This window comes from Gopherus evgoodei, chromosome 7 (assembly GCF_007399415.2).
Source record: "Gopherus evgoodei ecotype Sinaloan lineage chromosome 7, rGopEvg1_v1.p, whole genome shotgun sequence".
NCBI classification, from domain to species: domain Eukaryota; kingdom Metazoa; phylum Chordata; order Testudines; family Testudinidae; genus Gopherus; species Gopherus evgoodei.
This window is the reverse complement of record NC_044328.1, coordinates 97,526,868-97,549,623: the sequence shown is the minus strand read 5'-3', so window position 1 is coordinate 97,549,623 and position 22,756 is coordinate 97,526,868. Positions and strand designations below refer to the sequence as shown.

General features: G+C 55.4%; 1 protein-coding gene across 5 annotated transcripts in view; it reads right to left on the bottom strand.

The window, feature by feature from the left end:
* Window positions 1-22,119, bottom strand: part of SPTBN2 (spectrin beta, non-erythrocytic 2) — a 58,768-nt gene extending 36,649 nt beyond the window's left edge. Inside the window, exons 1-3 of one of the 5 annotated variants that reach the window (XM_030569836.1) lie at window positions 21,867-22,119; window positions 4,103-4,220; window positions 3,752-3,937 (exon numbers count right to left, since the gene is read on the bottom strand). In XM_030569836.1, the coding sequence (XP_030425696.1) occupies window positions 3,752-3,908 (157 nt within the window). In that variant the 5' untranslated portion in view covers window positions 3,909-3,937; window positions 4,103-4,220; window positions 21,867-22,119. Of the gene's footprint in view, window positions 1-3,751; window positions 3,938-4,102; window positions 4,221-17,769; window positions 17,899-21,866 lie in introns of those variants that run through there. The other 4 variants (XM_030569835.1, XM_030569837.1, XM_030569838.1 and 1 more) reach the window with 4 other exon arrangements.
* Between the last annotated feature and the right edge of the window lie 637 nt (window positions 22,120-22,756).

Sequence of the window (22,756 nt, the reverse complement as noted above, 5' to 3'; positions counted from 1 at the left end):
TCTCAGTGCAGGTGTCTAGGTGTGGTTGCAATATAGACTCATAGACTTTAAGATCAGAAGAGACCAATGTGATCATCTAGTCTGACCTCCTGCACAAAGCAGGCCACAGAACGCTACCCATCCACTTCTATAACAAACCCCTAACCTATGTCCGAGTTATTGAAGTCCTCAAATTGTGGTTTGAAGACCTCAAGCTGCAGAGAATCCACCAGCAAGTGACCCACGCCCCACGCTGCAGGGGAAGGCGAAAAACAATGACTAGGGGTTTGCCTCCCCTCTTGGACAGGATTCTGACTCCTGGTCCCCTTGTGCCGACCCCTAGAGGATACATTTGGACTTGCACTGCCCTCTGCCAGGATGTCTCTCACTGAGCACTGGGGCAGCAGGAGACGTTCCTTGCAAGGGAGGGGTGTGTACTCAGGGCAAGGAGAAGGTATTTGCACTGGTGGAGGAAGGCAGGCTCTGAGCTGGGTCCCCTGCAGCTGAGCCCCCTGCTAGAGCCACAGCCATGGATAAAGCCCATTAGCTCATGCAGCACATCGCCCTGACAACGGAGGATTTACACCCTATTGTACAGAGCCCTGGGCTTTGTTCTGCCTGGATTCAGGCAGGCCCAGCTCTGGAGCTACCACCCCTCCCCAGAGGGTAGGACCAGGTCTGTTGGAGTGATCTCTACGCTTTTCATCCTCCCATATCTCCCCCAGTCTGGATGCTGGCCCTTCACCATGTTGTGCCCCACTGCAAGCCCCTGTCTCATTCCTGACCCCCTGCCAGGGGTTAGATGTTACTCCTCCATGCTGGTATCATGTCATTACATGCTATTAGCTGTGTTTCCCCCATTGGCATTCCAGCCCAGCCCAGAGACCCTGCTCTGCTGGGCAGGGCCTGTTGCCCACTCCAGAGCTCTGCCAAACCAAATTTCTATCACAGGCAGGATTTCGCAAGCAAGTAGATATCTCATGGCACTGCCACACGCCTGCCACGCACAGCCACTAACCTCCTGCTTGGGAGGCCTCGTGGTCAAATCCTAGCTCTGTCACTGAATCTTTCTGGGCCTCAGTTTCCCCCATCTGTAGAACAGGTTTAGACGATGAGCTCCTTGGGGCAAGAACTATGTCTGTGTGGAGCATAGCATGATGGGGACCCCAATCTCAGTTGGCGTCTGTGCAGCACACCAGGAGCCGGAGTCTCGGTCAGTCTCTTTACCCAGCTGTAGGACACATACCAATAGCTATGCTACCATGCTTGGCTATAAGGCTCCTTCCTAGTGAAGGCTGGTTACAGGAGCAGGGCACTGGCAGCTGCCAGACAGTGCCTCCTGCTGGGAAAGAATCAGGATTTTGGTGTCAAGACCAAGTACAGGATGGAGCCAGAACTGGCGGGTTTGGAGATCGTGCGTGAGATGGTAATTCCAGGAGACCCCGGCCGAGACTGACCCGATCGCTCTGGGCACTGCACAGACTCACACTGAGACACTGGCCTTGTCCCAGGAGCTCACAATCAAAACAGACAAAGGAGGGGAGGGGAAACGTATCAAGAGGGAAGGACTTGCCCAAGGTCAGTGGCAGACCACAGGATAAAACCCAGGAGTCCTGGCTCCTAGCCCCCGCCCCCCATACACTAACTCCTACTCCCCTCAAGGTGCTGGGATAGACCCCTGGAGTCCAGACTCCAAGTCCAGAGCTTTACCCACAAAACTACACTGTGTCTCAGCTTTGCAGCCTGATTCTCATCCCACTGACCTTCCTCCTGCCCTCCCTGTACCCAGTACCTTTCTGTCCCGGTGCCCCCTGGCTCCCAGCCTCCTTGGGATCATCCACCCCACACAACTCACATGTGCTTTAGCTGTATTATCTCTCCTGACTCCAGGCCAACTGGACTTTGTCCATCCATGAACTGCCCAGGCCCCGCTGTCCCTGATCCCTGTTTGCTCCTGAAGCATTGATCTGTTTGGCCTGTGAAGGGCATGTTGGGAGCTGTTTACTGTCCTGCCCACCAAGATCAGATCCAGCCACTGTTCCCCCCTACTCCCGCCCAGGAGCAAGTGTGACTAAGAGCCACCTGGGCAGGGGCAGGGCTGGGAGGAGACTCCCCCCAGTATCCCTCAATCCCAAAGGCCCACAGAGCAGGGAGGAAAGGAACTATGCCTTGGGGCTGTAGTGTTCAAGTGGGATGGGATAGGGGAGGTTTATCAGCCCCAGTTTTCGTACTGATGGCCCCTGCCTCCTAATGGCAGGTCCAGATGGGCTGAGGCTGCAGAGGGGAGGATTCATGGGATGGTGAGGGACAGCAGGGCTGGGCTTTATTAGGGGGAGGATCCTGGGACAGTGGGCTGCGCTGGGGGGAGGATCCTCAGGACGGGGAGGGACAGCGGGACTGGGCTGCACTGGGGGGAAGATCCCCAGGACGGATAGGGACAGTGGGGCTGGGCTGCACTGGGAGGAGGATCCCTAGGACAGATAGGGACAGTGGGGCTGGGCTGGGCTGCACTGGAGGGAGGATCCCCAGGACAGGAAGGAACAGTGGAGCTAGGCTGGGTTGGGGAGGGAGGATCCCCAGGACCTGGAGGGACAGTGGGGCTCGGCTCAGCTGGGGAAGGAGGATCCCTAGAACCTGGAGGGAGAGTGGGGCTGGGCTGGGCTGGGCTGGGGAGGGAGGATCTCCAGGACCAGGAAGGACAGCAGGGCTGGGCTGTGCTGGGCTGCGGAGGGAGGATCCCCAGGACCTGGAAGGACAGCGGGGCTGGGCTGGGGAGGGAGAATCCCCAGGACAGGGAGGGGAGCCTAGTCCAGCCCTTCCCTGGTGTCAGGTGGCTGCCACGCTAGCTAGCGTTGCTATGGGAGCTATCGGGCTGGAACGCAGTTAGACTGGTTTGTTTGCGCTGCTTGGGGGGGGGGGGGGGGGCAGGGACAGACAATGGGGTGTGTATGGGATGGATGGACAGACAGAGGCTTTGGAGCCCTGGAGTTCAGAGTCTCAGGAGGCTCAGTCTGCCCCCCTGCAATGCCCATGTCCTGTGCTGCCCCCAATTCCCCATCTGCATTTCCACCTCCCACTACAATGTATCTGAGCACAGGAGGCTGGGCAGGGCAGGGATGGGCTGGGCTGGGCAGAACACCCGCTGGCTCCACAGGCCTGTGCTGCTCTCTTGTGGCCAATTGCAGGGTCACTCTGGGAGCCCCTGTTCGTGGCTGTGATCTTGGTGGGGGCGGATTCTACAGGAGCATTGGGGATCGGTTGAATGGGAGAGGTGGAATAGAGGGGACATCTGAGAATCCCATTCTCTGCTCCCAGCAGGGTCAACCCAGGGCAGTCCAAGTCAGGGCTGGCCCTGCCTTTTGTAGGGAGGGGGAATATGGACACACAGGCCAGCTGGCATCTCCTGTAGCTCCACAGGGAAAGCTCCACGCCAGGGACAGGAGTCTGCCCTCTGGACATCTGGCCTGCAGCTGCCCCAAGGATGTCCAAGGCCCCCCAGCATGCCCGGAGCAGCAGGGCATGAGAGAGCCCTGTTTGGACCCAACTCACTGGATTCACCGGAATTCAGACCTTTCACCTATCTCAGAGACAGGAGCAAACTGTCCCTGCACTCCAAATTCCCTGCTGGAGCCACATCTGGCACCTATATTCCTTACCACAGCAGCCCCATGAATCACACATCCCCTTGCAGAGCCAGCGCTGTCCCCTGCACCCAACCCTCAGCCCAAGCCAGGGGGGATGCACCCACACTACTCCACATGGTGCCCCTTACCTGCCAGCGCCTTGATGCGGGAGCGCTCAAAGAGGCGAGCTGAGCTGTTCTCATTGTCCCAGTCCTCGTCAGCCAGCTCCCACCGGTTGTTGATGTCATTGTACTGCTGCTGGATCTCCAAGCTGTCATAGTCCGTGGGGGATAGGGTGCTGCTCATGGCGCCTACCACAAGGTCTCTGCATCCACCTGTGGGGGGGCCAGAGAGCCGTGAGTATCCTCTGACCCCTCTCTGACCGGTTCCCCACCCCCACCCAACCAGTTCCCCTGCCCTGGGGCCAAATTGGAGTCAGCGCCCCCTACAGGGGAAAGGCCTTGCATCCCAGTCCCCACCCCCAGGGGCTGTGTACCCACCTGTGTGGCCAGGGCTCCAACTGCCAAATCCTCTGCTGAGCTACAGTATGGCCCAGGCTCCCCGCGAGAACCTGAACGCAAAGATCAGGTATCAGAGGGTAGCTGTGTTAGTCTGGATCTGTAAAAGCAGCAAAGAATCCTGTGGCACCTTATAGACTAACAAAGAGGCAGCAATGTGAGCCTCCCAGCGGGGAACCCCTTCCCAGCAGCACCCCAGGGGAGAGTCTGCATCTGGCATCAGCCCCCGGGGCCCCAGACTGGCAAGGAACTCTTCCCCCTCCCTTCAGCAGGGTGACCCCACACTCCTAGTGCAATCCAACCCCCCAGCACCCAGGGCAGCCCACTCCTCAATGGGTCTCACCCTGTCCACTCCCCACACAGCCTGAGCAATCAGTGCTTCTGGGCATGGGAACTGCAGCCATGTCCCTTCCCTAGGGCCACACCTCCGCCACCACCTTGGGACCCACCAAAGGCAAACGGTCTCTCCTTGGTCACCCTTCCCCTGGATGGAGGCAGCCAGGTTGAGGGGCGGGACTCCTGCTGCCCCTTCCTCCACACAGGAAGAGGCGACCATGCCAAATCTGAGTGAGTGGCGCCGCGATTCAATGCACCGGGACACAATGCTCAGAGCCCAGCCCTGCAGGACAGGAGCTGCCACTGTGGGGTTAGTACGGAGCGGGCTCACTCTCCAGCTCCCACCCTACCTGGCTAGTATTAGGGTTGCAGTGTATTGTGACAGGTGCTGCCCTCTCGGCCTTTAGTATAGTGCACCCACTGAATCAGGAGGTCATATCCGTCCTTGGGGCATGGCAGTAGATAGCCCTGCCCCAGGACTCAAGGGCTCACTCTCAGGCTCTGGGTGCCCCGGCCGTGCCCACAGAGCCAATCCCTCGCTGGGCTCATTGCAGGTCCCTTGACTGCTCTGTGCTCCCAGCTACAAGGGAGGCCCCATACCCACATGGGCTGTGATACTCCTGGCCCACTCACCACCCCCATCAGCCAGGGCAGGAGGGTTTAGCACTGGATTGAGCCTGGAGGACAGAAGCAAGAGAGACTGAGCCAAACAGCATCCAAACTCTCAAGCTGCTGATTCGGAGATGAGCAGTGATTACAGGAGGGCTGGAACTCCAGAGCCATAAAGGGGCTGTTCTCTAGCTGCTAGAGTCCACTCCTCTCCCAGACCCAGGGATAGAACCCAGGAGTCCTGCTCCCAGCCCTACACCCGCTGTAATCCACAAGACCCAACTCCCCTCTCAGAGCTGGAGATAGAACCCAGGAGTCTTGGCCCCCAGTCCTCTGCTCTAACCACTAGACACAACTACCCTCCTACAGCCAGGAATAAAACTCAGGCGTTCTGGCTCCCAGCCAAATCTGGGTCTGAGACCAGAGCTCTGTCACAGCAGGCACTGCACAGACACATTCCCTGCCCCAAGAGCTCATAAGCTAAATAGACGAAGGGTGGGAGGGGAAACAGAGGTACTGAGAGGGGAAAAGACTTATCCGAGATCACACAGCAGGTCAATAGCAGAGGCAGAAAGAGAACCCAAGTGTCATGGCTCCCCATGTGGTGCCTTACCCACTGGACCATGCTGCTCTTGGCGAGCTCGTCCACTGGCCATAATCTTTCAGGAAAAGCAGTGTGGGCACGACCTGTATTTCTAGGCAAGGTAACGAACCATCCAGGCTCCATGACTGCACTGATGTGAAGCCAATTACAGGCCCCATGTTTCCCCAGCCATTTCATGCGCTCCCAGGTGCTCCAGGCTCACAGCAGGGCTCCAGGGACAGGCTGGGAGCACAGCCTGCCTGCGTCTCTATGGCAGTGGCTGTAATTGCATTAGAACAATGCAGGCTAGGCTAGCACACACATCCCGTCCATGTCACGCCTGGCTGGGGCCGTCAGTACTCACTGGCATTGGGGAGCGAGACCCATTGTGCTGGGCTCAATGCTATTAGAGGCTAACATCTGGTAACAAGCAGCCTCCCCTAGCCAAATGATGGCCCTTGGGATCATGGGGACCTCCTGCCCAAAGCTGAACCCTGACAATCCATTGGTCAGCCCACTGGTGCTGGAACTAGGGCTCCTGGGAGTGCTGTCACTCCCTCTGGCTTGAAGTGGTGATAACAAAACACCAAAGACAGGGTTTCCATCAGCAGCACCCCCACTATAAAAATTGTTCCAGCACCCCGTCTCTGCCCCCACCCTTAAAGACACAGTCCTGTTCTTCTGCAAGGATGGGAGGGGATCTAGGGGTCAGAGCAGGGGGGCTGGGAGTCAGAACTCCTGGGTCCTGTCACAGTTCTGGCAGGGAAGTGGGGTCTAGTGGTTTAGCACAGGGTGGCTGGGGTGAGAACTCCTGGGTTCTATCCCTGGCTGTGGCAGGAGAGTGTGGGCTAGTGGTGACAACCAGGCCACCTGGGTTTTGCCCCAGGTCACTGTGTTTCCTTAGGCCCTCTGTGCACCTCAGTGTTCACTATCTTTCTATGAGGGATAACACCACCAGTCTACCCCTTGATCACAGAGGGTTGTCGTTAATGAATGGGTACCTGCAAAGGGCTCTAAGGGGCACTGCAGCACTGAAGGGAGCCCTCGAGGGGGCTGCTCTGAGTCGTCCAAGCCTTGGGCTGGATTCTCCCTTCTCCAGCCTCCACCAGTCCCTGCCCTGTTTTGTGTCTAACCTGCTCCGCCTGATGCCTGCTGACAGGGCCCATCTATCATCCCCCTTCCCCAGGACTCTTGGCGCCCTTTGTTAAAGCCGTTGCCGAGTTGTAGGGGGGGCACGGGCACCATCTTGGTTCCTGTCCTGCTCTTGCTCAGAGTGATTGAGAGCTAGACCCATGGCTATAGCAAAACGCCTGGAACTGTGCATATTTTCATCTCAGTCTGCTGGGCCTCCTAATAGAACCAGCCTCTGCATCGCTTTGCTGGTGCCCTACACTCCCCACCCAGCCCCAAGTGCTAAAAGCAGCTAAAAGCAGTAAACAGCTGAGGAGATCCAGCCCTGAGTCCCAGAGGCATCCCATACCAGATCAGGGAGAGCAACGCTGCACTCTATCCCCCCACTCCACTGGCACCCCACATGCAGCTCTGGGCCCACGAGCCCAAGAACTGGGGGGAATTCACACAGCAGTGGATCCCGGGACAGCTCCTCATATGATTTTGTCCACTCTGGTTCTTAGGTATGGCCCATCACCATGGTATCAGATGCCCTGTCTACACAGACCCTAACCAAGATCAGGGCCCCATTGTGTGAGGCACTGCACAGACTGAGACCAGGGCCCCGTTGCGCCAAGCACAGTACATGGCCTGACCAAAATCAGCCCCCCATTTTGCCAGATGCTGCACAGATACATAGAGACAATCCCTGCCCCAAAGAGCTTAAAATCTAAAGAGATAAGGGGTAGGAGGAGAAACAGAGGCACTGAAAGGGGAAGGGGTTAGCTCAAGGTCAAGAGAAGAGCCAGGAATAGAAACCAAGAGTTTTGACTCTCAGCCTCCCCTCTCTCTAGGCCACTAGACGCAGGTCCCAGCCCAGAGCCAGGCTTTAGACCCGAGCAGTTCTCATTCCAAGCCCCACTTCTCTAACTGTTGGACCCCATTTCCTTCCCACAGCTGGGACTACAACCCAGGAGTCCTGACTCCCAGCCCAGTGTTCTGGCCAACATTCACACACTAGGAATGCTAAAGGCCACCTGCTGCTACTGAGTGGGTGTCTTGCCACAGTGCCACGTGGTTAGGATTGCTCAGCTCCGTGGTTTCTGTTCCTACAGCTGGATTCCTTTCAGGAGCATCACTCCGCCCTACAGATCAAACGGAGAGTCAGGAAAATGCTCACAAAGAATTCCCGTCCAACCCACACACCTCCGGGGGGTGAGGGCAGGGCAATTCAGGGCCTAGGTACCCCAGGAGCTCAGTGTTAACTGCCGGTTATACACAGAGCTGGCAGCACCACCTAGTGGTTTTCAAACTGGGGTACGCAAGCTCTTGTAAGGGTGCACGCAAGAAAAATCCTGTAATGGCAGACAATGCATTTTATTTAGTAAGCCTTGGCAATCTAATCAGCGTTTAATCTCCTTTCAATTAAAACGGCAGCCACATTGCTGTACATTTCCTTTCTGCTGTGCAACTCAGAATCAGAGGTTTTCAAACTGGGTGGCCCTCTGAGGTGAGTCGGGGGGTGGAGGTGCCATGCAGGGCTGCCCTGAGCTGTTTGGTGTCACTGCTTGCCTCCCCAAATGTTCTGAAGGGGGTGCACCCCACAACTGGAAAACCTCTAGAAGCTGTTGCTAAATGAAAGGCAGAAACCTGGGGCAGGGGGCACATGACCCTGCCTGTTACCCACCCCCTGCCAATTGTCACCTCTGCCTATCTCAGATGGGGGTGTGTGGTAGACTACCTTATTTGGAAAGGGGTACACAGCCTAAAAAGCTTGAAAACCACTGATTAAGTATAAGTAAGGTTGCCATTAAAATACCCTGTTTTTGTTGTTTATAATTTTGCCAAACTTCAATTGTTCAGGCTGAAATTTCCCAAGCCAGGACTCTGCCTCAGGCTGAAACTTTCTGTGAAGTTTCAGCAAAAATGGTTCAGCTGTTTCCAAAGATGAAACTAGGGAAACAACTATTTTGCCTATGTTAAAAAAAAAAATCTCAGATCCATTTTGTTGAGACGTTCTAGGGCAGGGGTAGTCAATACGTGAACCACGGGCCAAATCTGGACCCCCAGATGCTTTTGAAAGGACCGTGATATCTTTTTATTAACTTATTATTATCAGTATTGTTATTGTCTTTGTATTATTTTCTCGGGAGACTGGACCTTGACAATACCTTGACCAAGAAATTTTGAACTTGCCAAAAAATAATTGATTACCCCTGCTCTAGGGCCTCAGTGCATTGGAGCAGGGAGTTGAAATTTGGTAGGGGGGCCTCTCTGGGGTCAGGAAGATGCCTTTTGCCGTTTCCATGAAGATCCACCCAAATCTGGCCTATTTATGAGCCTCAGGGGAAAAAATAATTCAGTTTTCACTTGCTAAGCAGAGACTTGTTAAAGTTTGGCAGCTAAATTTTCTAAAGATTCCACTGCGCTGAGCATGCTCCAGACCTTCACATCAGAAGGGAGAGCAGAGAAATGGTCTCTCCTGTGCTCTCATTGCTCCCTCCTGCTGGAGAAGAAGAAGGATGCAGCCTCACTAGAGCGCAGAGGGGAGCAGAATAGGTGTGGGGAAGAGATAGGGGGGAGACAAGGACAGAGGGAAGATGATGGGGGCAGGCATACCCACGATGGGGGAAGAGCAGAAGGGGCTGGCGACAGGAGCTACATACAGGGAGACAGGAGTGGGAGACAACTGGGGGAGTTAGGAAGCAGGGTGAAAGGGGCAGAATGGTCTGTAACCACTAGAGAACGTCCCCTACAAAACCTGGAACTGAACCCAGGAATCCTGAGTCTCTGCATTCCTCTGCTGACAGCAAATAGTTGTGAAATCCACTTGCAAAATATGTACCTTACCCCTTCTAGATCCTAATCCACAGAGGATAATAGCCTATTACTCCTACCTGTTATGCTATTAGCTCAAGTGGTAGAAAAGTAAAGGTCACAGCCCAGCTGATGGCTCAAACTGGGGGATGAGTATAGTTCCTCATGCTGACATATTTTGCCTGTGCAACCTCAGTTTGACCCCCTGTGCATATCCATTACAATATAGTCTTTAATTACATGATCACATACTATTTTTTCACAGGACCCCCGCTTTGTCAGTGTACAGGACAGACGTGTCCTGGACATGAATCAAGGTAGGGTAATGAAGAAGGCTATTGTCAGACTCCTGCTTCATTTGTTGCAGAAGCTGGAAGGTGGGCAGTGAATGACGCCGGAGACTGCAGGAAGAGAAAGGAAGGTCTGGCATGGTTAAGGCAGCTGAATGCTGCCCTATAGAACTGGACTCTGCCACAAAGTTCCTGTGTGATGCTGGGCAAATCACTTACGTCAAACTTTTCACAGGTGGGCACTAACTGTGTGGGCCTCATTTTCTGAGCGCTCCATTTGAGATCTTGGGTTCTGATTTGCAGAAGTTCTGAGCACTCACAACTGCAAATGAAGTCAAGGAGAGCTGTGCCCTGACCATATAAAGTGCCATATAATCCAAAATTCTCTGAAACAGAAGGCCCTATGCATCTCATACTGGGCACCCAAAATTAACTGACCCTTTTGGCCTTAATCTCTGTTTCCCATCTGTAAAATGGGGATAAACCACGAAGCCATCTCATAGGAATGTTGCAAAGATAAATTCATCCACATCTGTAAAGCACTAAGATAGTACAGTGAGAGCAACACAGAAAAGCCCAGGGGGAAATTACCAATTCTGTATTAAGTGCAGGGTTTGAATAGTGTGCAGTGAATAATGCATGATGCCACACCTAGTTATGTTACTGTCTGTCCTGTGCACTGAATGAGACAGGGGTCCTATGGAAAAAACAACATGTGATCATGTAATTAAAGACTGTATCATAATGCATAAACACAAGGAGGTGCAAATTAAGGTTGCACTTTTGATGTCATATTTTAAAACCTTAACATAGTTCTTTTAATGTACTGTTTTGGGATATAATATTATTGGTGCATTGAGGTAACTCCTAGAGATGACTGGGCTCGGGGCCCCACTATGATAGGTGATGTACAGACACATGGTAAATGAAAATGCTCTGCTACAAAGAGCTTACGCTCTCCCTGTCACCATAGTATCTAAGTGCCTCACAATAGATGGATGTTAGCTTTATGAGGCAGGGAAGCATCAGTCCTATTTCACAACTGAGGCAACTGACATGACTCATCCAAGGAATCAGTGGCAGATTTAGGAATAGAATCCAGGTCTCCTGCATCCCACTCAAGTGCCCGCCCCACTAAACCACCCTTCCCCACTGCATGTATATTTCTGGCTGCCTAATCACACTGCATATGCACAGCCACGCTGTGAAATGCTTCATACATGCATCTACTACCACCTACATAAGCGTAGCTCCACCTGCATTATACTGAAATATTAGCTGACAAGTATGCCCTAACAAAAAGAGAGTGGGGTCTAGTGGTTATAGGAATGTGGGGTCTGGAGTTGGGAATGCTGGATTCTCTCCCTGTCCCTTGAAGTAGCGAGGATTCCTGGATTCTGTCCTTGGCTCTGAGAGAGGAGTAGGGTCTAGAGGTTAGAGAAGGAGGGCCAAAAGCCAGGACTCCCAAGTTCTAATCTCAGCTATTTTACTGACTCACTCAGTGCCTCGGTTTCCCCCTAATTTCCACAACAGAAGTTGGGAGGGCATGCAGGGTTAGTGTTTGTAAAGCAATGTGCACAGCTGAGCAAGGGCACAGGATTACATGATACAAAGCCCAGAACATCCCTGGTGCCAAGTGGTGGGGGTAGGGGAGGGTTGCCCAGTGCAGTGGGAGGCATTAACCCAGCTCTGCAGGGTGCCAATATGGCCAGCCAGAATGCCCCGGGTGAGACTCAAGTCACAGGGTTGCTGATCCTCTAGATGCAGAAAGACACCAGCAACATGGCACTAAATCCATGTCAAATAGCCATCCTAGCTGACGTGGCAGGAGTCAGTGGAACACTGGCAGGAGAGCATTGGAGCCCATGGACATCCCAGCCCAACTCCCATCTAACACCAACAGCTGCTCCCACAGAGATGGCACCCTCTACAGGTGCATATGGGCCACAGACAAATGACAGCCATGCAGGAGAGCTAGGGGATGATGGCAGGTGACTGAGTGATGCCACTTTGCTGCTCAGCAGGGGAGAGGCAACTGCATGGACAGGTTTGTACAATCACATACAAGATCACTCCAACATGAGGGCTGGATTAGTGCAACTGCACACACAAATTCCTACTGACACTAGGGGTTGGTTAGTGCCATCGTGTGTGCACAGATTCCCATTGACACAAAGATTGGGTTAATACCATCACACACACAGGTTCCCATTCACATGAGGGGTGAGTTAGTGCAATCGCACAGACATTCTCTCTGCCATAAGTGCCGGGACTAGGGACTGGCTAGTGTGACAGCCACCATGCAAATTATCTCCAGCACAAGGGCAATGCATGTACAGATTTACATGATGGCCAGGTGAGAACGACAGCACAAACAGATTCCGTGTGGCAACTGGGGTGGGTAAAACAGATAGTGAGATTGAGGTGACTGGAAACTGGGTGACGATTTGGAGTGATGGAGAATTTGGGGCAATTGGGGTAATGGATTTTGTGAGGTCGGGTGATTGGGGGATTGGAACAATGTGTATTTGGAGAATTGCGTATTTGGGGGTGACTGGGATCAGAGGTATAAAAGGGATTTAGATTGGGAGTGATGTAGATGTGGGGCAATTGGGATGTGGTGATGTGGTTTTGGGATGAGTGGATTTTGGGCATTGGGGTGATATTGATCTTGGGGTAATAAGGGACTAGGGCAATTTGGGATGCAACAAAGGGGATTTTGAGGACTGGGGTGATTTGGGATAGGTAGTAAGGGGAATTTGGGGCAATTGAGTTCAGGGGTGATGTAGATTTGGGGGATTAGGCTGTTGCAGATTTGGGGATGCTCCAGAATTGGGGACAATGGGGATTTTGGGGCACACACAGCTGACAAGGAAGCCTGGCCTGGCTGGCAGTGTGACCCCAATGTTAGGAACCCCTGAGGAGAGGGGGACCTAACTGGGAGAGCTGGGCAATGAGGAGCGGATAAGAGGGGTGTAAGTCACAGAGGGAGGAGATGAGACAGAGTGAAAGGGACCCTGAGGATGAGTGCGGCTCTGGGCTGCTTCCTCTCTCCATGAGCTGAGAGGTCTGGAACCTGGGCTACCACAAGGCCACAGGGAGGAAACCAAGGACAGGGCATGAGGTAAAACCCAGCCACTTCCTGTGCCCAACCTCCTTTGCAGGCCCCGGCCTAGCAAGTGTCTGAGGGAAACCCCCAGTGCTGCCCAGCTGAGCCCAGCCTCCCCAACAGGCTCTGGTCTAGCAAGTGTCTGGGGGGAACCCCCGGCGCTGCCCAGCTGGGTCCAGCCTCCCCAACAGGCTCTGGTCTAGCGAGTGTCTGGGGGGAACCCCTGGCGCTGCCCAGCTGGGCCCAGCCTCCCCAACAGGCCCCAGTCTACCGAGGGTCTGGGGGGAACCCCTGGGGCTGCCCAGCTTGGCCCAGCCTCCCCAATGGGCCTCAGTCTACCGAGTGTCTGGGGGGAACCCCTGGCGCTGCCCAGCTGGGTCCAGCCTCCCCAACAGGCTCTGGTCTAGTGATTGTCTTGGGGGAACCCCTGGCGCTGCCCAGCTGAGTCCAGCCTCCCCAACAGGCCCTGGTCTAGCGAGGGTCTGGGAGGAACGCCTGGCGCTGCCCAGCTGGGCCTAGCCTCTCCAACAGGCTCCGGCCTGGCAAGTGTCTGGGGGGAACCCCTGGCGCTGCCCAGCTGGGTCCAGCCTCCCCAACAGGCCCCAGCCTACCGAGTGTCTGGGGGGAACCCCTGGCGCTGCCTAGCTGGGCCCAGCCTCCCCAACGGGCCTCAGCCTACCAAGTGTCTGAGGGGAATCCCTGGCGCTGCCCAGCTGGGTCCAGCCTCCCCAACAGGCTCTGGTCTAGCGAGTGTCTGGGGGGAACCCCTGGCACTGCCCAGCTGGTTCAAGCCTCTCCAACAGGCTCCGGCCTGGCAAGTGTCTGGGGGGAACTCCTGGCGCTGCCCAGCTGGGCCAAGCCTCCCCAACGGGCCTCAGCCTACCAAGTGTCTGAGGGGAACCCCTGGCGCTGCCCAGCTGGGTCCAGCCTCCCCAACAGGCTCTGGTCTAGCGAGAGTCTGGGGGGAACCCCTGGCACTGCCCAGCTGGTTCAAGCCTCCCCAACAGGCCCTGGTCTAGCGAGGGTCTGGGAGGAACGCCTGGCGCTGCCCAGCTTGGCCTAGCCTCTCCAACGGGCTCCGGCCTGGCAAGTGTCTGGGGGGAACCCCTGGCACTGCCCAGCTGGTTCAAGCCTCCCCAACAGGCCCTGGTCTAGCGAGGGTCTGGGAGGAACGCCTGGCGCTGCCCAGCTGGGCCTAGCCTCTCCAACGGGCTCCGGCCTGGCAAGTGTCTGGGGGAAACCCCTGGCGCTGCCCAGCTGGGTCCAGCCTCCCCAACAGACCCAGCCTACCGAGTGTCTGGGGGGAACCCCTGGCGCTGCCTAGCTGGGCCCAGCCTCCCCAACGGGCCTCAACCTACCAAGTGTCTGAGGGGAACCCCTGGCGCTGCCCAGCTGGGTCCAGCCTCCCCAACAGGCTCCGGCCTGGCAAGTGTCTGGGGGGAACCCCTGGCACTGCCCAGCTGGTTCAAGCCTCCCCAACAGGCCCTGGTCTAGCGAGGGTCTGGGAGGAACGCCTGGCGCTGCCCAGCTGGGCCTAGCCTCTCCAACGGGCTCCGGCCTGGCAAGTGTCTGGGGGAAACCCCTGGCGCTGCCCAGCTGGGTCCAGCCTCCCCAACAGGCCCCAGCCTACCGAGTGTCTGGGGGGAACCCCTGGCGCTGCCTAGCTGGGCCCAGCCTCCCCAACGGGCCTCAGCCTACCAAGTGTCTGAGGGGAACCCCTGGCGCTGCCCAGCTGGGTCCAGCCTCCCCAACAGGCTCTGGTCTAGCGAGTGTCTGGGGGGAACCCCTGGCACTGCCCAGCTGGTTCAAGCCTCCCCAACAGGCTCCGGCCTGGCAAGTGTCTAGAGGGAACCCCTGGTGCTGCCCACCTGGCTTGGTCCAATCTCCCTCTCAGGCCCTGGCCCAGCTAGTGTCTGGGGGGAATCCCCAGCACTGCCCAACTGGGCCCAGCCTCCCCCATGGACCCTGGCCTGGCAAGTGTCTGAGGGGAACCCCCAGTGCCACCCAGCTGGACTCAGCCTCCCACACAGGCCCTCGGCCTAACAAGCCTCTGAAGGCATCCCCAGCACTGCCCGGCTGGGCTCAGCCTCCCCCATAGGCCTGGCCTAGCAAGCAACTGGCCCTGACCGTACAGATTCCAGTGCCATATTGCGGCAGCCCCACCCACCCACACAGAGGACCCATGCCAATGGCCGGCATCTCACAGCAGATCATCCCCAGATTATGCTGCTGATTGGGCATCTTATTCTTAGCTGCACAGCCCCCAAGGAGGCTTATACTCTTAAGGCCACAGGATAAATAGCCTGACTCCCTGACAGCAGCCAGGCCACCTCCCCAATAATGGCATCCTCCCCCCACACCCGACGCCAATGCCTGACTGAGGTAATTACGCCAGCAAACGTTCCTGCAAAATCCAATCAGCACTGCCATTGTTGGCACTGGCACTCAGGGACCAGCCTTCCCAGAAACAAATGAGGGGAGACAGGAATTAGGCCCCTCTGTGCTGGATAAAGAGAAGTCAAGGAGGATGTTTGTAGGGGAGGGAGCATGGGTCAGTGGCTAGAGCATTGGCCTGAGAGCCAGGACTTTTAGGTTCCCCAGCACTGGGAGAGGAGTGGGGCCTAATGGCTTAAAGCCAGGGTAGCTGGAAAGGGTCAGGACTCCTGGGTTCTATTCCAGGCTCTTCCACAGCCCTGCTGTATAGTTTTGTAGTATAAATATAGCAGTGGACCTGTTATGCCAGGTACTGCACACTCTGTACCTCAGTTTCCCCTCTCATCCCTGGTCTATTTAGATTGTATGCTCTACAAGGCAGGGACTTCCACTGTTGATCTACTGCACCTGGCACACTGAGGGGCTTTGATCTCAGCTGGGGATGCTGGGTACTACTTTAATAGTACCAATGATCCCTCACACAGACCTGAGATGCAGCCATCTCTGGGGTGGTGCATTGCCTCACCTTGCACTGAGATGCAGCTGCCTGTGGGTTCTTTAACCCTGAGACCAGCATCTCTTACCAGCCCCCTCACTCCCACACAATGTCCTCTTTTTGCTCCACTTCCCCCCACACACATTCATCTTTAGCCACCCCTCCCCTGTGACTTTTGAACCCTCTCCCCAAGCAGGCCCACTCCCTACTCCCCATAGCCTCTGATCTCAAAACCCTTGGGGTCCTCTGCTCCCTCATTCCCCAGACAGAGGGCAGGAGGGGAGAGAGTGAAAGTAGAGAGCAGATGGGTCTAGGTAGACAGCTGCTCCCACTCCCCTGCAGTAGCCCAAGCCTTACCCCACCCCAATCTAGGCCCCCTACTGCTGTACTGGGGCACTGGTGTCAATACTATCAAAGAAAAGCACCACCTATTTAGCCTCTACACCACTGCACAGCACCCCCCCATCACTGCATCAAGGCACTGGAGCCAGCACTGACTCCAAGGGGCAAGCATCCCTTACTGAGCCCCAATCCTGTCCCCTGCAGTTCAGTGACCCCTAGCTCTGTTCTGTGGCACTGGGGTCAGCACTGACAGAGAAAAGTGCCCCCCTACTGAACTCCCACTCCCCTTCCTGCAAACCACTCCCAGTACTGTATTGGCTCTGCTCCCCTGGCTCTGTGACCCAAATACAATAGCTTGCATCCCTACATTCAGGAATGGGTTGGTGCCACCCAGCCCAGCACCTCTGGGCTGAATTGCCAGCCTCACTCTTCACTCCATGTTCTGTGCTAACATGCTCGGATCTCCATGGGGAAGTGCAGTCACTGCATTAGCACAGTGGCACCTGCACATGGCTAATGCCACCATGAAGGCTTTGAACCACTCAGTCCCAGGCAGGCCCAATGATCTGGATTCAGCACCAAAGAGACTCCAGATTGTTCCCATCGCACCATTTGCATCAATTCTTTCTGCATAAAACTCAGATCCCACTACTGACCCACTAGCCAGCACAACCCAGCCCCTAAATGCAGCGCAGGTCCCTGCCATGTGGCACTAGCTGGCAGAGCCATCTTGCACACACACATACACACACACCCCAAACATTTCAAAACAGGGGCTTGCAGTTCTGCCCCACAGTGCAAATTTCAGTTCCTGATTCAGGTGGCCAAATTTCCAAAAAAGCTTGGACCCAGCAGCTCCCAGTGTTGGCAATGGGCGCTCAGTGCTGGAGCACAGCATGGCCAAAAAGCCGCCCACCCGTACAGAGAGAGGCACATACCAATACAGCTAGGCAGGGATAGAGACACAAATCTATGTATGCACACTGTGAAACACCCAAGCAGAGCTGCATACACAGCCAGCTCCACATCCACACACATACACTCACAGCCAGATATGCATGCATGCATGCAGAGACACATACCCCAACAAATAAGGAGACAGGTACATCCACCCAGATACACGGAGGTACAAACACAGAGAGCTATTGCCAAACAAAGGCACCCAGAGACACACAAAGAGCCATGCACACACCAGAGGGAACCCAGCTCAATGCACACACGCACCCGGCAACTCAGCCCAGCTGCTCCTCCAGCCATGCCCCAAGGAGCATGCTGGCCTGCCTCTCCCTCCCCCACAGCCCGGCCTCTCGTCAGGCGCAGAGACTGGCTCTATCTTACACGCCCCTCACCTTCCAGGTGCCTACATCTGGGTGCCCCCCATCCCTGCCCCACCTGGGTATCCCCAGGCCGGCTCCCTTCCCCGCCCCCAAGCGCCGGGAGCAGCTGGGAACCTCTCTCTTCCTCCTGCTGCCAGAGATGCAGAGACAATAACAAGCCCCTCCATCTCCCAGGAGCCCGGCTCACCTCCCTCTGGGGGGCACCCAGGGCTCCTGCCCCTCGCCCGCGTCCAGATCCCACAGCCAGGGAGACCCCCAGCACCACGCGGGCACCGGCGGCGAAGGGCTGGCTGTGGCTGCTGGCTGCGGTGCTGTGAGCGCGTGGATCTGCGTGTGTGAGCGCGCGTCACCCGCAATAGAGAGCCGGCAGGGGAAAAAAATCACAATAGCATCCTCTGGCGCCCACCGGGGCTGCCGCAGGATTCTGCCCGCCCGCCCCAGCTAGCCAGCTGGTCCTGCCACTACCGGGAGAGCGGGGCCGGGCGGGCGGGGAGAGGACAAAAGAAAGGGGCTTTTCCCAGCTGCACAATGGGAGGGAGCGGGGAAGGAAGGCTGGACATGGGGCCTAGACAGGGATGGGTAAAAGCCATGTGGTGCTCATCCAGCACCCGGATGCAGCCACCTCTGGGGTAGGGGTGAGGGGCTGTTTATACAGGAATCCCTTGCCTGGCACTGAGCTGCAGCTGCCCCAGGGGTAGGGGTGGGGGTTATTTATAGAGAGATCCATTGCTCCAGTGCTGAGATGAAGCCACCTCTGGAGTGGAAGCAGGGGCTGTTTATACAGGAATCTTTCATCCCAGCCCTAGATGCAGCTGCCTCTGGGGTGGGGAGAGGGGCTTTTTATCCATATACAGTAGTGCAGTAATGCTATACAACTGTTTAGGACAAGGGTGAAAGGGGAGGGTCCCAGGGGCAATGACACCCTCGGTCCTTGGTATCTGTAATGATCCTAAATGGATCCTTGCTCCAGCCAACCTCCCCAGAGCCCCCACCATGGTCTCCCACTCCTACCTAAAGGCCACAGTCACAGACAGCTCACCCCCTAGCACCATAGTACTATGGTACCGACTCAGAATGCCCCCTCCCCAAGTACATGGCTCTCTATACGCAGGACTTCTCAAACTGTGGGGCAGGACCACAAAGTGGGCCACAAACCTGTTTTAATGGGGTCGCCAGGGCTGGCATTAGACTTGAGGGTCCGAGCAGAACCCTGAGCCTCACTGCCTGGGGCAGAAGTCCAAGCTCCACCACCCAGGGCCAAAGCTTGGGATCGTCAGCCTTGGGTATCAGGGCTCAGGTTACAGGCCCCCTGCCTGGGGCTGACGCCCTTGGGCTTTGACTTTGCCCCCAACCTCACCTAGGGAGGCTGGACTTGGAAAGGCTCATGCTTCAGTCCCCTCTCCTGGAGTCATGCAGTAATTTCTGTTGTCAGAAGGGAGTCGCAGTGCAATGAAGTTTGAGAACCCCTGCGTGTATGCAATGAGTGTCCTCAGCTGCACATCACAAAAGGGGGCTTAAGGTGGGTGCAAATGGCCCGCTAAAACTTCCACTCCCCTTGAAGGGAGTATCTGGCAATAGGGCTTCTAGCCCCACACTCCAGTGTAAGGATGGAGTGCAGTGCACACTGGCTATTCTCTGCATCCCCACGGCTGTGGGACACAGAGGATAAAAGATCCCTTCCAACTGACACACCTGCAGATGTTCGGAATGCAAACCCATGTTTAATGGTGCCTCACACCATATCTTACATGTTAGAAGGGCTTTTCACTATAAAGTCTATTTGAAGGGACTCCTCACTGTAGGAATTAACCACCCTAGAGGCAGCTGCACCTGAATGCTGGGTGAGAGTCTATAAACAGATCCCACGCCCCTACCCCCTGGAATCTCAATGCTAGGCAAAGGATCCCTGTATAAATAGCCCTTGCACACGACCCCAGAGGTGCCTTCATCTCAGAGACAGGTGAGGGATCTCTGCATAAACATTCCCTCTGTCCCATCCCAGAGGCAGCGGCATCTAAGTACTGGGTGAAGGATCCCAGTAAAAGCCCTCATTTTGTGAATTTCACAAACCAGCTGAGTAAAAAGAAAAAATAATCCCCTGTTGTTTGCAACCATCATACTCCCCATAGGTCATGAAGAGGGCTTGCCCCTATAACTTTCTGACTTGAGCATAGACGTTTGCCACCTGAGCTACAGGAGTAATTGCCGTATGAATTAGCCTCTAGAGTAAGGCTTGACATACACTTTGCCCGTGGGTTACACAACTCCATTAGCACTTGTCCACATACCAAAGTTGTCCCTTTTTAACTACTCCATTCTAGTTGAAGAGATACAACCCCTGCTAGTGTGGATATGGTTATGGTGGGATAAAGGTGCTTATCCTGGTATAACTATTCCTGTACAGGAAGGGGAATAAGCTATCCCAGGATAAGACAGTTTTATATCAGTATAGCTGCTTCCATGCTTGGGGCTGTCCTGGCATAACGTATGGGTAAAAAAATCCCCTCCCCAACCAAAATAGTTATACTGGGACAAAATCAATGTGCAGAGTATCTCTCAGATAGCAGAAGGCTATTAGAACACTGCATGCTAGCCCTAGGGTCTGGAAGGGGAGAGAGCAAAGTATTTAGCAATTGGATAACCATGGCACATATGTTTAGCACATTCATTGTAAAAGGCAGTGCAGCAGAATGGCTCCAACACAGCTCTGAGGTGTTAGAGTGTGGGCTCTACTCCCAACTCTGTTTGAATTGACCTTGTGCAGCCTATTAGATTCCTTGCAAAATAGAAGTGGGAGGCTAATATCGGAGTAATTAATAATGGAGTGGAATGATATCTTTGTCAGTAGTAAGGTCTGGGAAGTGCATGGAAATATAAAAGCAACAAGCAAAGGGGCGCTGTGAAGGCAGGAGCTTCTGGTTCTCTGCTCAGTGCACATTCCCCCTGGCTACAGGCTATGCCGTGGTGCCATCTGCTGTCTCTCAAACACATTGGGTAGCCTGATTGCATGGACTGAGTATATATTAGAGCAGCTCTGAGGCTGCTCTCATTTACACCCCAAGCAGAGACCTCATAAGCCCCCTTAAACCCTTCTCCTGTATCTGTATGCTGAGAGCAGGATTGAAGGGGACAGCCCAGCCCTGGGGAGACCCTCCCCCATAGACCATGCACTCAGTTCTGATCCCTTCCTTTTGAGAAAGAAGGTTAGAATGGGGCCTGCAGGTGGAAACCAGGACTCCTGGGTTCTATTCTAAGCCAGAATCATCACACTGTCAGCAACCTATTCAACTGATATTGCCCATAACTGGGAATGGGGGATGGATCACTTGATAATTACCTGTTCTGTTCATTCTCTCTGAAGCACCTGGCACTGGCCATGGTCGGAAGACAGGACACTGGTCTAGACAGACCTTTGGTCTGACCCAGTGTGGCCGTTCTTATGTTCCCCATCCATATTCCATAGCCCGCTTCTCCTTTGCACCCCATAATAATCCCCCACCCCAGCATGAGTGCTCCTAGAGCCTGAAGTAGGTTACCTGACCTCCCTCTTGCCAATGTTCATTGTGGGATACATCAGCATCTCCCTGCTGACTAGCAGTGGAGCAGCCTGTTAGTGCAGCGTAACCCAACAACATCACAACCTAACACAACTGGATGGCTCTGCTTAGGAGAAGGCCAGGGCTGGAATAGCAGGGGGCTGTGGGCTGGGACTGGGGGTCTCAGTAGAGCCATGTGTGTTTGTGGGAGCCCAGGGCTGGGATTGCACCAGGGTGACTGGTCAGGATTGAGGGGCACTGGCAGAGGTGCAGGGGAGACCAGGGCTAGGACAACAGGGGGTTGCAGGTCAGGATTGAAGGGGACCGGCAGAGTGGTGGGCAGAAAGCCCATGTAGCCCCCTCATCTGCCCTGTTTTCCTGGCACCCTGGAAGCAGTGACTGAATGAGGCAGGGAGCTCTGACCCTGCCGGCTGCAGGCAGACATCCTGGACCCATCCTTCCCCAGATACATCAGGTGGGTCCACTACAGTATCAAAGGCCGCTCATCCCGTCACTCAGCACCCTCTCAGGACCTGCCTTCAGATCCAGAGACCAGTTCCTGGAGATACCCCACTGCATTCATCCACTCATCCATCCCCTCCTTCTCAGCTCCACTTGGGCATCCGCAGCCCAGCTTGCCCCCCTCCCCCCAGCACCATAGGTAGCTGGGATCACCTCCTCCCCTCTTGCTGCCAGGGATGCAGAGAAGATAACAAGCCCCTCCATCCCGCAGGCTTGGCTCACATACCTGTGGGGGTGGCACCCAGGTCTCCTTCCTCCTCGCCGTAGGGAGATCTCACTGTCCAGGCAGCTTTTGGGTACTTGGAAGCTGGGGGCTGCCAGCGGGGGGCTCTTTGTGAGTCTTAGGGCTGATCCGTTGAGGTCCGTATCACCTGTCCCATCCCCCGTCCCTGATGGGGGTGCAAGCATCACATGTTGAGCTTGGGTGAAACCCGGCACCCAAGGGCTCAGCCCGAACAGAGTAGACCTGGGCTGCAGAACGGTCCGGCTAGGAATGGCTGGAAAAACGCCCGCCTCCCAGCCACGAGGCACAGCCATTGGGCGCCTTCCCCGCATCAGTCACACGCAGGGAGATGGGACTGGGAGATGATTGGGGAGGGGGGGAGGGTAATGGGGGCTGGGCTGCCCCATCTCACCCAGGGGATCAGAGCACAGGCTGAGGAAACCCCCACCTATTCCAGGAAATGGGCCTGATCCTGTTCTCATCAACCCTGGTGTAAATCCAGAGTTGCCCAATCAGGTGAGGATAGGATCCTGAGCTGAAGATTAATCCAGAGTGAGCCCTGCATGGGTTTACACAAGTGCCATGGCACAGTCAGGCCTCATCAGTTGGGAGTGAAAGGTCTGACCTGCCAGAAGCTGAGTGTGGGGCACCTCCCCAGAGCAGTGCTCACATCCCAAGTGCCAGGAGCAAGGTTTGGCCAAAGAGATCCAGTTTGCATTCTTGCAATCCAGCTCCCTGGTGCTTAAGGGCATAAGAGGGAGTGCAATGCAGTGGGCTGGGACCCAGTGCTCATGGGTTTTCTTCCCACATTTGTCACTCACCTCGGTCAAGTCTCCACTCTCTTCCCCTCTCTGTGCCTGTTCCCCTTACTACCCTTTTCGTTTTCGACTGTA